Source organism: Atractosteus spatula, chromosome 12, assembly GCF_055471065.1.
Source record: "Atractosteus spatula isolate fAtrSpa1 chromosome 12, fAtrSpa1.hap1, whole genome shotgun sequence".
In the NCBI taxonomy this organism is placed as follows: Eukaryota; Metazoa; Chordata; class Actinopteri; order Semionotiformes; family Lepisosteidae; genus Atractosteus; species Atractosteus spatula.
Genome location: NC_142717.1, coordinates 9,955,896 through 9,970,746, shown reverse-complemented (window position 1 = coordinate 9,970,746; position 14,851 = coordinate 9,955,896). Strand labels below are relative to the sequence as shown.

The 14,851-nt window shown below is 35.8% G+C and overlaps 1 protein-coding gene across 1 annotated transcript in view; it reads left to right on the top strand.

Moving 5' to 3' along the window:
• Window positions 1-14,851, top strand: part of trappc9 (trafficking protein particle complex subunit 9) — a 507,339-nt gene that overhangs the window by 111,500 nt on the left and 380,988 nt on the right. Inside the window, exon 15 of the mRNA XM_088929735.1 lies at window positions 7,927-8,090. Coding sequence (XP_088785861.1) covers window positions 7,927-8,090 — 164 coding nt within the window. The remainder of the gene's footprint in view (window positions 1-7,926; window positions 8,091-14,851) is intronic.

The following is a 14,851-nucleotide window of genomic DNA, read 5'->3' as shown; positions in this document are numbered from 1 at the left end:
TACAGCTTTTGACTTTGTCAGATAAAATCATTGAAGGACATTTACAGTTTTCCATGTTTATAAATGTATGAGTAAAGAGCATCATTGTCCTTTGGGCTTTATGACCTCCAATCCAATGGATAATTACACCACTGTTTTAAATGGTACTAGACTAAACCTTAATGTTTATTAATCATAATTTCCCTATTTAGTTATTTGTTTGTACACTGCAATTCAAGGTAAACGATGTAAAAATGTGGGATTGAATATTAACTCTGGTTTTGAGATGTTTGTTGACAGAACCATCTCAACATACCACTAGTTCTTCGTGAGGTATCTTAATTGACACTTACAGTAGTAGCCATACTGTATGTGAATAATTCAAATTCCCTTAATTCATCATGAAGGCTTGTTCTCAGAACACACTAACCCTGTAGGATGTTCCTTTTTATATTCATTTTTAATCATGGGATATATCAACAATGGCTCTGGCCATTTTCGCAGCACTAGAAAGCAGAACTCTAATGAGATTTTTAATTAGTCTTTGTATAAATTAAGTCAGTCTAAGCAGCCACAGACAAACTATTAGGGCTCATCAGCATAGCATGGCTGTAACTTGATGAATGAAACAGGCTTATGCATTAATCTTCTTATGAACATCTTTCTAGAGTATAATATTTTTAAAGAGTAAGTAGAGGTTGCTATGGATCATGGAGTATATGATTATGAAATAGATGTGATCATTTCGCAATTCTGTCCTTGGCTTCTTACTTTGACTTTTGAATATCCACAAAGCAGAATTAGAAATCTCTTCAGATGGTTCTTTTTCATAGCAAATGAAGCACTAACAGGTAATTCAGATTCACATTGTATATCCCATGATTCCTAGCAATGTTTCCTCGCTCTAGATAGATAAAAAAATAAATTCTTTTGACATGTTATGAAGTAGCTACAGGAGAAAAAAACATGTAAGCCCAGACATACAGGAAGAAAATATAGCTGTTCCTTTGGACTATGCAGTTGCTAGAAGGCAGTTGGCATTGTAAATGAGACCTAATCTTTGGCAGTCATATCTGCAGCAGAGTCTCCTAAAGCCAAATTTCTGTTCTATATTAGTTCTGAGTCACGCGTCATTGAACGCTCATAATTCTGACAGCTCCTGCCTCTGGCCAAGTATGATTCCAGTCAAAGTTTATTCCAGAATAAAACTGTTTTTATTTTATATTATGACATTATTTTATATTATGAATAAGAGTCTTTCTTAGGGTTGATGCTGTTAACTATAAGAAGTGTTTTGTCCTCTGTTATAGAGGTTTTTCAGTTTTTAAAGTCATGCCACCCAATAACATACAGTATTTTTCTGCATGCTTGCCCCACACTTGCTGATATCCATAAAGGACAAAACCTTCACTCATTGCTGAAAAGAACTTGGGTCCACTACTAACAAGTTCACCTGAGTTGACACAGTCCAGCCTCCACCGTACTGATGGCATGAAAGCGTTGTTCTTGCAAGAATAATTATTACTTTCTGTAGTTTTGTCTTTTTGGGCGGCACAGTAGGGCAGTGGTTAGCACTGCTGCTTAGTAGAACTCTCCCTAGAGCAATTTTCAAGATTATAATGTGAATATCAAACTTTCACTCATAAAACCCTGCCTGCCAAGAGTTTCAGGTCAAGTTTAAACTTCCGTCTGAAGGCAGAGCTGGGTTAGGTTTGTCACAGCCGTTGAATCTCCTGCAGCTGACAGGCCTGTGTTCCAGGGCACCGAGAGAGAGGAGAAGCATTGAGTTTGCATGCATGGAGTTTGTCTGTTCTCTCCGTGTTTGTGTAGGTTTCCTCCCACAGTCCAAAGACATACTAGCATGTTAATTGGCTTCTGGGAAAATTAGCCCTGATGTGAATGTGTGTGTTTGTGTCTGCATGTCCTGTGATGGACTGGCATCCCGTCTGACTGAGTCTGTCCCGCCTTGCGCCTATGCTTGCCGAGATACGCTCCAGCTCCCTTGCAACCCTTCATTGGATGAAGTAGTTAGAAAATGGATGGATGGATTTATCTTTATTTTTAATAGGCTTGACATTCTCAATAAGTTACATCATCTCATCATCTGTAGCCAATCAACTTCCCCAGTAATGAGGTGATTTAGTGCTTTTGCAAAAGTCACTCCACTGTATCATGGTCTGTCTTGAACGATCTATTAATCATACTGATGGCAAAACGTTTAATCATAATCCAAGATCTTTGTACTTTGTTTTTCTAAAAACATGCATGCATGAATAGAGAGAGGAAAGTTCTTTTGATGCTCAGTATCAATTGACTCATTGGCTGGGCAATGTTTCTTAAAGGAGAAGTTTAAGATGATCGCAAGCTTCTTTTAAAGGAGAGCTGACGGCAGAGTTTGTGGTCCATGATTTACCATCACGCTGAGGAAATACAGTGATAAAATAGTCATCATGCACCCGAACCTTAGCAAACCACATGACTGCAATCATTACTATCCAGGTTAGAATTTTAACTTTATTTCAAGATGCCAAGCTGAGGGAGAGTCCATATGGAAACAGAATTCTGACCAAGGGGAGAAATCTTGTGATTGCATTGTAATTTTTGGCCGATCAACAAAATGAACACAGTTGAACCTTTTTGTCGACAGCCAGGATATCAGAGTGTATTCAGGAATAGCCTGGGACGCACCAAATTCTCCCCACCTGTCTAATTGCAGCCTGACGCAAGTCAGACACCGTGCACAGTTTGTTTTGAAAAGCAAAGATCAGCACATAGCAAACTTCCCCAAGGAGCTGTCTTCAGCACCGTGCTAAGCAATGCCTTCCCTCTCTCTGTGTGCCCTGGGGCATGCCTGGCAGCAGGCCTGCCAGCTGAAGGAGATTCGAAAGCTGTGACGAACCCAGCCCAGCTCCGTCTTCACAAGGAAGTTAAAACTGGACCAGAAATGCTTGGCCAGCAGCGTTTGTAAATGTAAAAGTTTGATATTCACCTTATATTTTTGAGAGTTAAACTATTATTCCACATGCATGTCTGAACTAAAAACGTCTAGATCACAATAGTAAATGAATGTTTACTTGCCTTCGGGAATATTAATGTGTTTAATTATATGAGACTTACAGAGTAGCGAATAACAAATCTAAATGTTAATCCTAATGTTATTAATGCCCATGTAATCTTTAGAGAATGATCAGCCAGTCGTATCAGTATGTGAACCGATCGATTCACATAAAATGCATATTATATCTCTTATGGATTGCTATGAATGTTTAGGTATTGTATTAATAAATTATGCATTGTATAGTCGTCTCCTTGATAAAAATGAGCAAAAAAGGCTGTATAAAATAAACAACAGGGATAATGAGCTATATTGTAATTTTCTGACGTGGAATATATTTTACTTTTTTAATAATTCAAATCAAATCAACCAAAATTTCACATATCTCAAATTATAAATTGGATTCTAAAAATATTAGCACACCGTTTTAAGTACTTTGTTCACCCTCCTCTGGCGAGAATAACAGCAAAGCCTTTTTTATAATGTTTTCTGAGATTGGAGAACACATTTGGAGGGATATTATGTTCTTCTATAGAGAATTGTTCCAGATCCCTGAAGTCCAGGGACTTTGATGGCCTGTGATGCATATTTTGATTGCAAAATATTGATGTTGTGGTCAGTTACCATTTTTTTTTTGTGGATTTTAATGTGTGCTTGCTATCATTTTCTTGCTGGAAGATCCATGTGTCGCAAAGTTTAACCTTCATGCAGAGGCAAGCAATAGAACAGTATGTCCTGGCACTTGGTAGAGTTCGTGATGTACTGTAAACAACCTTAATAAGGGCCCTAGGACCAGTGAAAGCAAAACAGTCCCATGACATCCACCACCATTTTCAGAATAGGTATGATGTTCTTTTCTGTATACACATTTACCTGCTAGAAGGGTGTAAGGCTCTATTTCCATCTCACTGACAACAGTATCTGGTTCCAATCCTAGTCCCAGTGTCGTTTAGCATAAAATATAACTTCCTCATCAGTATCAAGGGTGCAAATATTTTTAGAGGTGACTCTATATTTTGAATCTTATTGCGGCGACTGCTTGTTATTCTGTCCTATTGATTCTAGACGTCCTTTTAAGCAAACTCATGATTTACTTTTCCAATTTCTAATTGCTTCAGTAAATCAAAAGCCTCCCATTGTTACCCAGGTATAACAAGTAGTGCCATTTTTGAAAAGGAATAGTCCTATTCAATTTTTTAAAATAGAATTCTCAGGTGATGGAAAAAAGGGTCGGTAATATAAAACCTTTCTATGTATTCACTTAAGCTTTTTACCTCAATTTCACTGGAAATTTGTGGAATGAGCTTGACCAAAGGGATAAATGGATCTTTTGAATGAGAAATGATGAGTATGCAGGATTAGATAGTGATACACTCTGTCTATGTGATGCCTACAGTATGTGCAGATGTTATTGCCGATGAGGGAAAGATTAAAGTCAATTTCTAGGAAAACGTATTGTCTTTCTTGACATCTATCAGTAGTTTCTTCTTTAATTCGTTCTTAACTATGTTGCAGTCAAATTTCCATTTTTTCATTCCCTAACTGTTCGGTAAAACTCTGAAGCATGTGTTCTTGTGTATGTGCTCTTGAGGTTCATCTGTACCTGTTTGGTTTTTGAGCCGATTTGTTCTTGATAATATTCTATTTACGTTGCTATCTGAAAAATTAATTAAATATAAGATGCTGTCTTTTGCCCCTTTTGAATATGGATTTGCAGAGCCTGAAATTGATCAATCATAGAGAATGAATTTCTAGGGTCTACTTTCAGCAGAGCTGGACAATTATGTATGTGTAGTTCTTGATGACATGTAAATGTTACAGTTTACAGATTTATATTTGACTTTTGAAGAATAGCTTACATTAACACCACATTAAGCGTCACCATTACCGCCTGTTTATTTTTTCTCACAAATGAAATAAGTAAAAAAAATAATTAACACTGCAAGAGGTGGCAAATGAGGACAGTTTTGGGTTATCAGTCTCATCCACTCTAAACTATGTCTAAATCCATCACTGTCAGGCAGAAATCTAAATCGGTTCTGCTCTGTCATTAAAATAATTTATATAGACAGTTTTTTGGCTTAAAGACACATTTTTAATTATTCTTGCACACATGAAAAAAAAAATTCAAATTAATCCTTGATAATCTGTTAATTACAGGTTCTTGCTTTACTTGTGAATTTTTTTTTGTTAAAAATTACTGTGTACTTGACAAAACATGATCAATTAAATACCTTTTGTAATGGTTTTAGTTATTTAGTTCTGAGGTTGCTTTTTTTCTTTTAGCCTGTATATTACTTTACCCTTTAATTTACCTTTTCAGATATTTTCAGACGTCTTGTAAATGTTCCTTCAATACTGAGTCACTTTGGATTATCCGAGATACCTTTTATTTTCTTGACATCTCTAGGGCTGCAATTATCACCAAATCTCCTAGGTGGACAGATTATTATAGAAATCCTCTGATAGTTAGAATACGCATGAGTACCTCAATATACAGTATTGACATAAAATAAACCCTTAAATTGCACCACAGAAGCATTTAATCAAAACAAACAACAAAGCATGAAGCGTGTTTTAACAGATAAGTGTGCACAATCACATTTCATATAGAAGCTTTTATAAGCACTAGATTTCTTTGATGTAGTTTTTCCAAATAACCCTGGCAATTTTATTTTACTAATACCTCACATCTGCTAGCTGTTTAATTTGATGCACATTGAGTATCTTTGCTGCTGGACTTCTGAATTGCTTATCTTTCTGTTAGAAACAAGCGCACACATAAAATATTTGTAGTCTGTATAAATGTGTAACATTACATTTACAAATGTAAATTGCTTGTATTGGACAAAATCGGTAACTGTAACCCCAGCAAGTAAAGAGTGACTAATCAGCTGATGGATCTCATTAATCTTAGAAAACCCTTTAGATGAGCTAATTAAAATTTTAAAGCTTAAACTTTGTTCCTAATTTTATTTTGTCAGAGCTTAATTGGTTCTGCTTCTTATTTCATGATGAGTAAGGCTGAAGTGATCAGTTAGTCTAGCAGGCAGCTCTTCAGATTGTGAAACTAGAGTGCTCGTGCTTTATTTTTAAATCCCAGGTTGATGGCAAACTTTCTCATTAATAACCTTGCCAAGTGACAATAAGTCATCAGACACCTAGCCTGGAGACTGGTTTGAATACTGGCAGTTCATTTAAAATGTGAAGGCAAAGAATCATAGATTTTCTTTCACTTTGACCACCTGAGCTTATTGGTACTGTATGTGTGCTGTAGACAGTTACTTCTGAAATTCTTGTGAAACTTTTCCTTTTCTCTGACTTTCTAACATGACGTGTTCACAGCAGAGACGGCAATACTGAGTCACTTGTAGAGGGAACAGGTTTTTAGCACATTGGCACTAAACCCAGGCAAATCACATACAGTAATAAAACAAGGGGCCAGTTATAAAACCCTTTATGCTTCTCAGTGGTAATACACAGAGCAGCAGGCAGTAACATTTCGGCAACATATACAAAACGTTTGTGCTGTACTAAGCGCAAATACATTTGGTGCTGCTGTCCAACAATGGAATGACAATGAACAATGTGTCCTCGTTGTGTTTTGCTGCTTGTTTCCAACACGGGTCATTGAAAGTCTGTCTTTATGTTCATGACCTTTGTCTGGTTTGAAAAGCCTGGCGCTGAATGCTGGTGCTAGTGCAGGTGAAAGCTGCCAATTTTTGTAGTTGTGACAGGGAGTTGCAAAATGTTATTTTGTGCACTACAGCACACACAAAAGGCTGCTGTGCATCTACTGTACCGCACTAGCGTGGCTCTGCTTAGTTGGTCAAGTGCCAAACCCATCTGTGCTGCTGTGGGTGGACCAAATAGATTTCAAGCAAAAACATACACTTAAAACTTGTTGCAATTATTTTTTAGCTAAACGTGAACATGTTTTAATTATACTTGAACCAGACTTAATTCTCTGTAAGACAGATTGTTCTAGGGTGTAGGGAAAACAGGGTGAATGATACATTATTTAATGCATTATATTGTAAGTATTCAGTCCCTTGAATAGTTTTCAAATGCTGCTGGATAACAAATGATACCTGCACATTCTTTTCCAATCCGTATTTTTATTGCCAGCTCACATGCTCAAAGACGGAACACTTTTAATAAGAAAATTAGTTATCAGCAGATATCTTAAAGAAATTCAAAAACTGAATGTGCTGCTTGCATAGGTATTCAGACACCTGTGGTATGGTAGTTTTAAGTTTGGTTGCTAACTTTCCGAATTTGATATCATCAGGAAAGATGTCTAGTCTTCTATAACAGAATCTACATCTTCATTAATTACATAAATAGAGTTTTGGCCCTAGTACAGATCCCTGCAATTTTATCAACCCACTATGAGTATTGACCTCTTATTTGTACCCTATGTTTTCTATTTAACAGCCATTTCTCAGTATAAACACTTGCTTTTCCCTAAAAGCCTACTTATTGTAATTTGAGATTTCAATAATTTTTGAGGAATTGTATCAAAAGATGTCTGGCAATCTAAATACACCATATTAAATGGCATACTGTATGTGTATCCATTACTATTGTTACTTTTTCATAGTTTTCAACTTCCTTTTCTAAATTCATATTCACCATTAGCTACAATATTATCTCCAGATAGCCACAAGTTTGATAAAGTTTGATTATAAGAGTGCATCGTTTTGGGTGGTGTGTAATTTTTCAACCATTTATACCATCATTTACAGCATATCAATAGATTGTTTATAGACTGTTAATAACATTAGGTATCTATTAATGCTTTACACTGCTACTGACAGAGTGATATTCATACATTTATTACCTGTGCAAAATCTTACTTTCATCTTTATCTTGTGGTTCTCCTTCTTTAGCTCTGCCCACACCCTGCAGCTTTCCTCTGGAGAAGAGGTCTCCACCAGTGTGTCAGTCCAGCTCTTCAATGGAGAGACCCAGCAACTCATCATCAAACTAGAGAACATTGGCACAGAACTTCTGGAGTCATTGGAGATTACTTCAAAGACTGTCAATACTAAAGGTAGGAAAGGTCTTTCAGATTGATCTAAATATATGAACTGGTTTACAAATGAGATTAAATATGTTAGACCATTTGTGTTTCTGTGTTGGTTGCTATTTGACTCAGAACCTTACTACAGTTTTAATTTTATGTTTAATCCTTTGTGCTAGGGCTTCTTGGGCATGTTTTAAAGACTTCCCTCTGTCCCGTTTCAAATTCATCCAACCTTGTTCCTCACAGTCAGTTGCTAGTCTGATGATGTTGATCACAATGGCATCAATATTGTGGGTAGTGTAATCTTGGTAACACTTAAAATGTGACACAACTGAATGTTGTCCTTCATTAAAATGTTATATAAATAGGTGCACATTTCTACACTTTGGATAACAGTGTCAGGAAAAATAAAAGCTTGTTGGAGCCTTCTGAGTAGCTCAGTGTACAGGGGCCATTCACATAACTTTGTGTTAAAAGTTTTTAGAAACAAGATAGTTTCTCAGTATAATCAACCTTCATCTCAGTAAGCCTAATTATCCATCAAGCTTCCAGTTCCCTATAAATGTCTTTCTTCTGACTGCTCCTTTAAATGCTTGTGAATGGTATATTTAAAAAACATCCATAACATCAGTCTGTGTACCATGGAATGCAAAGATCTAATGTCAGAACAACTAATAGCCATTAACATCTCAGTCTGGGCTGTAATGTGGAATATTTAACTGTTTAACTTACAGACTTAGACTGACAAATGAAAGCCTGTGTAGCTCTAGGTTTGTGAACTGGGATATACTTTAGTCATGCACTGATTGAATATCAGGTGTCAACATCCCCTGCTGTGTTTCTACAGTTTGAGAGTCTTACAAAACTGGGGTTGTACTCGATTATCTGGGGTTGTACAGTACTTCTATCTGGCATGTAATCAATTATCATTACCCCTTTTGAGTTCCAAAATATTTTACCATAATCTTATCTGCTGAGGCTATGTGGTGTCATTTCTCTAGGGGTGGAAACAGAGCTCTAACTGCGTTGAATTGTTTTGGTCAAAGTGAACTCATGTCTCATCGCTAGGAATGAGATGAGAGACAACTCCCTACTAAATTTTCAGGTGGCAGGCTTGTGAGCTGGGTGTTCAAATGTTTTGGGAAAATGTGGCAGAAACTTTTGATATGCAGAATTGTCCATGGGTTAGGGTTACAATGTTTCCAACAGAAATGCAAAATCTTCGTACCTGTCACTCAGCAGTCGGATATTGTGATGATTTCAACAGCAACATTATTAGTCCTGGACTGATTTTGTCTGAGACTCATACAGACTTGGGAGACATCTTCAGTTCTTTCCATTCTTTGTGTTCTCCCTTGTTTATCATGTTACTGTGGGATAATGAATTTACTTTGTAGTTTCTTACAAATGTGTGACAAGTGCTTGTGGGTCAGGGTTTGAAAATGTGTTTTATGGTGATATAGGAAACAACAAAATGGAATTTGTTGTCTTCAAATACAAACATGAAAATTGAACTATACAGTATGTATAATTGTAACATAAATGTTAAAAACCCATTTTTTAAAAAGAAAATCAAAGGCAGTAAATGTGGAGATACAAGAATCAGACACTAACTTACTAGAACCAATTTGAATGTACCCTTTTTGCTTTTTAAATTATTCCTGTAAGCTACAGTATAATGTGATGTTATAGATATCATTTCTTTTTGTACCTTTAGTATATTATCATTTGGGTCCTGTAAATATTATAATAATATAATGCAATATTATTAGATTAATATAAGAAAATTATTATTTGGGCCCTGTAAATGCTATATATTAAATAATATAATATTAAACTGCAATAGAGGTTTTCACTTTCACAGGCTCAGTACTTTGCACAAAAAACTATAATATACAACTGAAAACAGTGATAAAAAGTTACCTAAAGGAATGATGCATATTAGCTTGTGTTTAAAACCAAAATTTTGCTATTCTAGATAGGCTATACCTTAATGCCCTAAACAAATTATATGTTCCTCTGAAAAACAAATTATAAATTTGATGTTGGATATTTTAAAAATAAACACAAGGTCAACCAGAACAGTGCCAGTCAATCAGGTGATTCTCCCCTCAGATGGTGACAAAAACAGTATGCCAAATTTTTACTGAGGGCTGTGTAAAAACTCCTGCGGCGTTTGGCAGGGTTGTTGAAACAGATTATGTCTGTAGACATTTGGACCTTTCAGCAGATCCTGTAGAGCAGCAGGTAAATCACAGGTGCTGTATCGAGAGTCTTAAGTTTGAATGATGGAATAATTTCGTATTTTTCTTTTTTTTTGCTGAGACATACACACTTCAAAAACACAATCCATCGGATACAACATAACAGTATATGAATGATTAGGTACCAGAGTTTTTTTTTTCACATTTTACCTAGGGATATTTGGATCTGAGTATCTGAAGTGGAAATAATCAGCCTCAGTCATACCCTGAAAAGTGGAACACTGAAAGCTGTATATAGAAATTGACAGCAATTACTGTCCTTCTCAAAATCCACCTTTCAATAATGCACATAAACCGCTAAACTTTTTTAAACACCCCTCTTCCATGTTCTTGGTTTTTGTTTTGGCTGCAGGTTGATTCCTGTAGTCAGACATTGCTGCATTAAATCTGTTCTGCTTGGTCACATGACTCTAGCTGAGATTCCCCAAGTGGTGGAACACAGTTGTTTGAATGCAGGCGAGGTTGTGTAAAAGTGTGACTCAGACAGAGTATCCCATTTTCTCGTGGTTTCTTGGGCTCCTGTGAGCTGGCATGATGTTGTCGGCAGGAGTTGTGTCATTCATCCAACTGCTGTTTGCACTGTAGGATTTACAGGCTGAAAAGACACAGTTAACTCTTTCAAGGGCATGTTTTTGCCTTTTCCGTCTGTGCTGGTAGAAGTGGAGATCCTAGTTTGATGGATTATAGAAAGAAAAGCTAATCCTACCCTAAATATCAAGACTTTACTTTTCAATCTAAAATATGTCTAATCATCATGCACAGTAATAGAACCTTTATTGTTTTGGCCATGTTGCACATCAAATTATAAAAAAAAACTTGAGCTCACCCAGTGTCTTATTAATGGTTGGAAAAAGTAACTCCAAACCTAAGGAAAAACATACCCTTTAGGATTATCTTTTGGTGAATTTGGACTATTGTATCTACTATATCTTGGACTGGCTGCTTTTTGATGATGACCTTTTTTAATGCACTCTAAAATATCCTTTTCTCTTAGTGTGGCTTGTTTCTGGTGTCATTCTCTCTGTCCTAGTGGCTTGCCTGGAGGTCACTGGTCACTGCTTTGGTTTCTTGCCTTCTGCACTGGCAGTCCTTCATGCTTGCCCGCGCCTTTTCATTCTGAGTTACCTCACATTGCTCAACACCTGCTCTCCCTCGGTTCTTCTCCAGATCTCTGCGGCTCTCCCTCTTCTTCCATCTGACTACAGCAATATGCCACAAGATGCGAGAAACTTGTCCACATTTAAATTTAAATCAAGACTCATCCAGTTGCAGAGATAAAATGTTAATTTTTTTGTCTCTAAACCGCTTCAGATTTAGATTGATTTTGTTACCAGTCCTCTATCGTTTTCCCCCAGTGCCTAAAATCTGAAATAAAGTGTTTTTTCCATGCATTTGACGTCTATCTGAAATGTGTATTTGTCATATCCACTCTTGTTGTCAAAGTGTTTTATTGGCTGCATATACTTTTCTGGGTTTGAAGAAAACCGTTATGTTTGCAGAATATCGGTATAATATACAAAAATATACTTATATACTTGTTCTTGATACTCATTTCTTTTGATTTATGTGTTAGATTTGTTTTCCATATTATACAGTATACCCTTCTCAGATGTTCACTTTAAGATAAGCACTGCCTAAAATTGTGGCAGTGTACAGTAGTATACTTTAGTAACCTTCTGATAGGAGGGTTGAGGGATCAAATAGCAGGTAGGGACACTGGTACTGTGTCTTTGAGCAAAGTTTGTTGCCGAGATCGCTCTAGCATTCCCATCAGATGAAGTGATTCCAAATAAATAAATCTGAATGTAAAACAAAAATGTTTTAAAAAAGTTAAGGCCTGAAAGTCTGCCAAATAAATGCATGACCAAGTTCAGTATTACCACAGCTTCAGTGAGCAAATACTGGAGACAGTTTACTGCATTCTCAAGCAGAGTAAAAGCTATACTTTAATATTTTAAGGCTCTGTAAGGCTCTTGTGAATGCACCAGCTTGGAAAATGTTAAAATATAACTGCATGAGCTACAGAGTTATAGAAACTATGGCATAAAGTATTTTTATTCTGTGCATGTCCAGACATCATTTAACTTTGATAACGGTTTGATCTATGATGTTGCAGACCTACTTGCACTGAAAAGTAACTATACACGACTGTAAAGTGAAAAACTTCATATGCTGTCCATACTGTACATCTGCAGCAGCATTTACAGCATTTGCCCACAACATAATGTGGCTATGAGTTTTCTCCACATAGAGATGTACATCATGTTTAGTACTGTGATCCTCACAATGCTTTTTAATGTTCTTTTGTAAAGCCTGATGGACTGGGGATTCTTCAGTAAAAAAGCTTTCAGTGGATAATTTGCCAATATACTGTTGTTTTTTTAGAAGTTATCTTTTTCTTAACCTTTGAAATCTTTGGGCCCAGGATTTTGTGGGTGTTCCACTAAACTTTTTTCAGTCGTGTAGCTGGACATCAGAACAACTTGCTTGCTATGAAGACATGGTTGAAAGAACTGGCAAGCTAGTTTTTTTAAATGAAAAGGTTTATCAAGGATAAGAGAATTGCCCTAATTAATGCTTACTGTGCTTGAATGTGAAAAATGTCTGCTCATAACAAATAGCAATTGATGCTCTGACAGGCATAAAGTATTATGTCATCTCATCTAAATTATGAACTTTAAAAAAACATACAGCATTGTCATATGTGTTCTTATTTGGTTAAGAACTGTGTAAGAAAATAACTGAGGTAAGGCTGGAGACTTAAGACTGCTGTCAACTCGTCCTACACGGTCATTTGTTTTCATGGCATCAAATCATTTATTTCAAATAACACCAATGAGCTATTGAGTTATTTCTAGGTATGGCATGCCTTGAGACTGACTACCTTTGTTTTTCTGTATTACCTGTTTTGTCATCATTAATGCTTTCTGGTGCTCTAACACTACTTTTCTTAGTGCATAATGCATTTTCATAATTATTTTGAATTACCAGTAATGTCGAAACCAGTCAGGGCTTCTGCAGTTCAAGAAAGGTGTGAAATTAAAGTATTCACAAGAAATGGTAATATTAAGCAACTGTTTATTTTGATTTGGAAGGATGCGTCATTTATTTAGTTTTTAAAATATTATTAATATGTAATAACTATGAATAAGAATGTATGATCTGTATTCCTATGCATAGTTGTCAAGTGGGGAGCTATGTCACTGTGCTTTGGCTGCCAAAATTACAATTACAAGCTGAAAAATAGAAATACAAGCACACCAATATTACAGACCTAACCCCGAGTTTGCCAAAGCTTTCCAAAGCATAGAGTTAGTCTTTACTTGTTCCTTCCTAATACATAACACTAATAAAACTCTTTAAATGAATGCTTTATCAAATTAAAGTGGAAACAGTAGTTAATACATTTAAATGCAGAAAAATAGTTTATATAGTTTATTTATTCTTTAATGCTCTTATGTAAGAAATAGATTAGTGAAAATGTTTGCAAAATACAGCTTTAGTAGGATAATGTTTCAAAGAAAGGGTGGCTACATGAAAGTGAGAGGAACATTTTGAAGTGACTGAGTATGTGGGATGGATGAAAGCCACGCTGTCACCTGAAATGGCAAACCATGTGAATGTTAATATCTCTTCTAGCTCTGTTGTTGCCACAGGTCTCCATGGAGCGATTGCTGTCAAGGAACCAATAAAATAAGACCCCGAATAACTCAAAATATTGAATACTGGAACAGTGGAATGAAATGGCGTTACTAGTTCAAATTGAAAGTTTTTGGATATGGACAACACTATTTTCTTAGTGGGTGAGAATGGTTTTTGGGGATGTGTCGTCTTTGGAGGATGAAGACTTCCTTTTCTTGGTTTTTCATTGCTGATCTTTACTGACCTTTGGCGATTTAAAGACTAAGGTGTACACTTGAAAAATATAATTTAGGATTTTGGGAAGTCTATGCTGATTATGCAGTGTAAACTTTTTACAACATGCCTTATTACACCATGCTTTGGTGTATACCAGTATTGTTGTGTCATCTCAGTTGGATATAAATTTCTTGAAAATCCAGCATATTTTATATGTTATATAAAATATGTAGCCTGTATACCATTTTAAAATGTATCATGGCTATACAGTTTTTTGTTCTGAAATGGCAATTACATTCCATAAATGGAGCCAGGATCTCTCACTTTAGACCACTATACAGTATATGCTATTTCTATGTACAGTACTGTAGCATTCATGTATTGGAAGTCTTCTTTAAGCCCAATAAAAGGAAATTTTGGTTGCTGAAAATAAAAAATCACCAGAATATAATATTTCCTAAAGTTATTAAAATATTAGTTTATGAATAGAAATCGGATATATTTATATAGCCGGTAGTGATAGATGAAAAGAAAAAAAGTACAAAACAGTGTTCCTCCTTCTTCAAAAACATTTTCTGCATCAAATTATTTAACTCTCATTTGCTGCTGTTATTTTTGGAAAGTTTTGATGTGTTTGTTGTGACTACGTTTTCAAATTTGGAAATT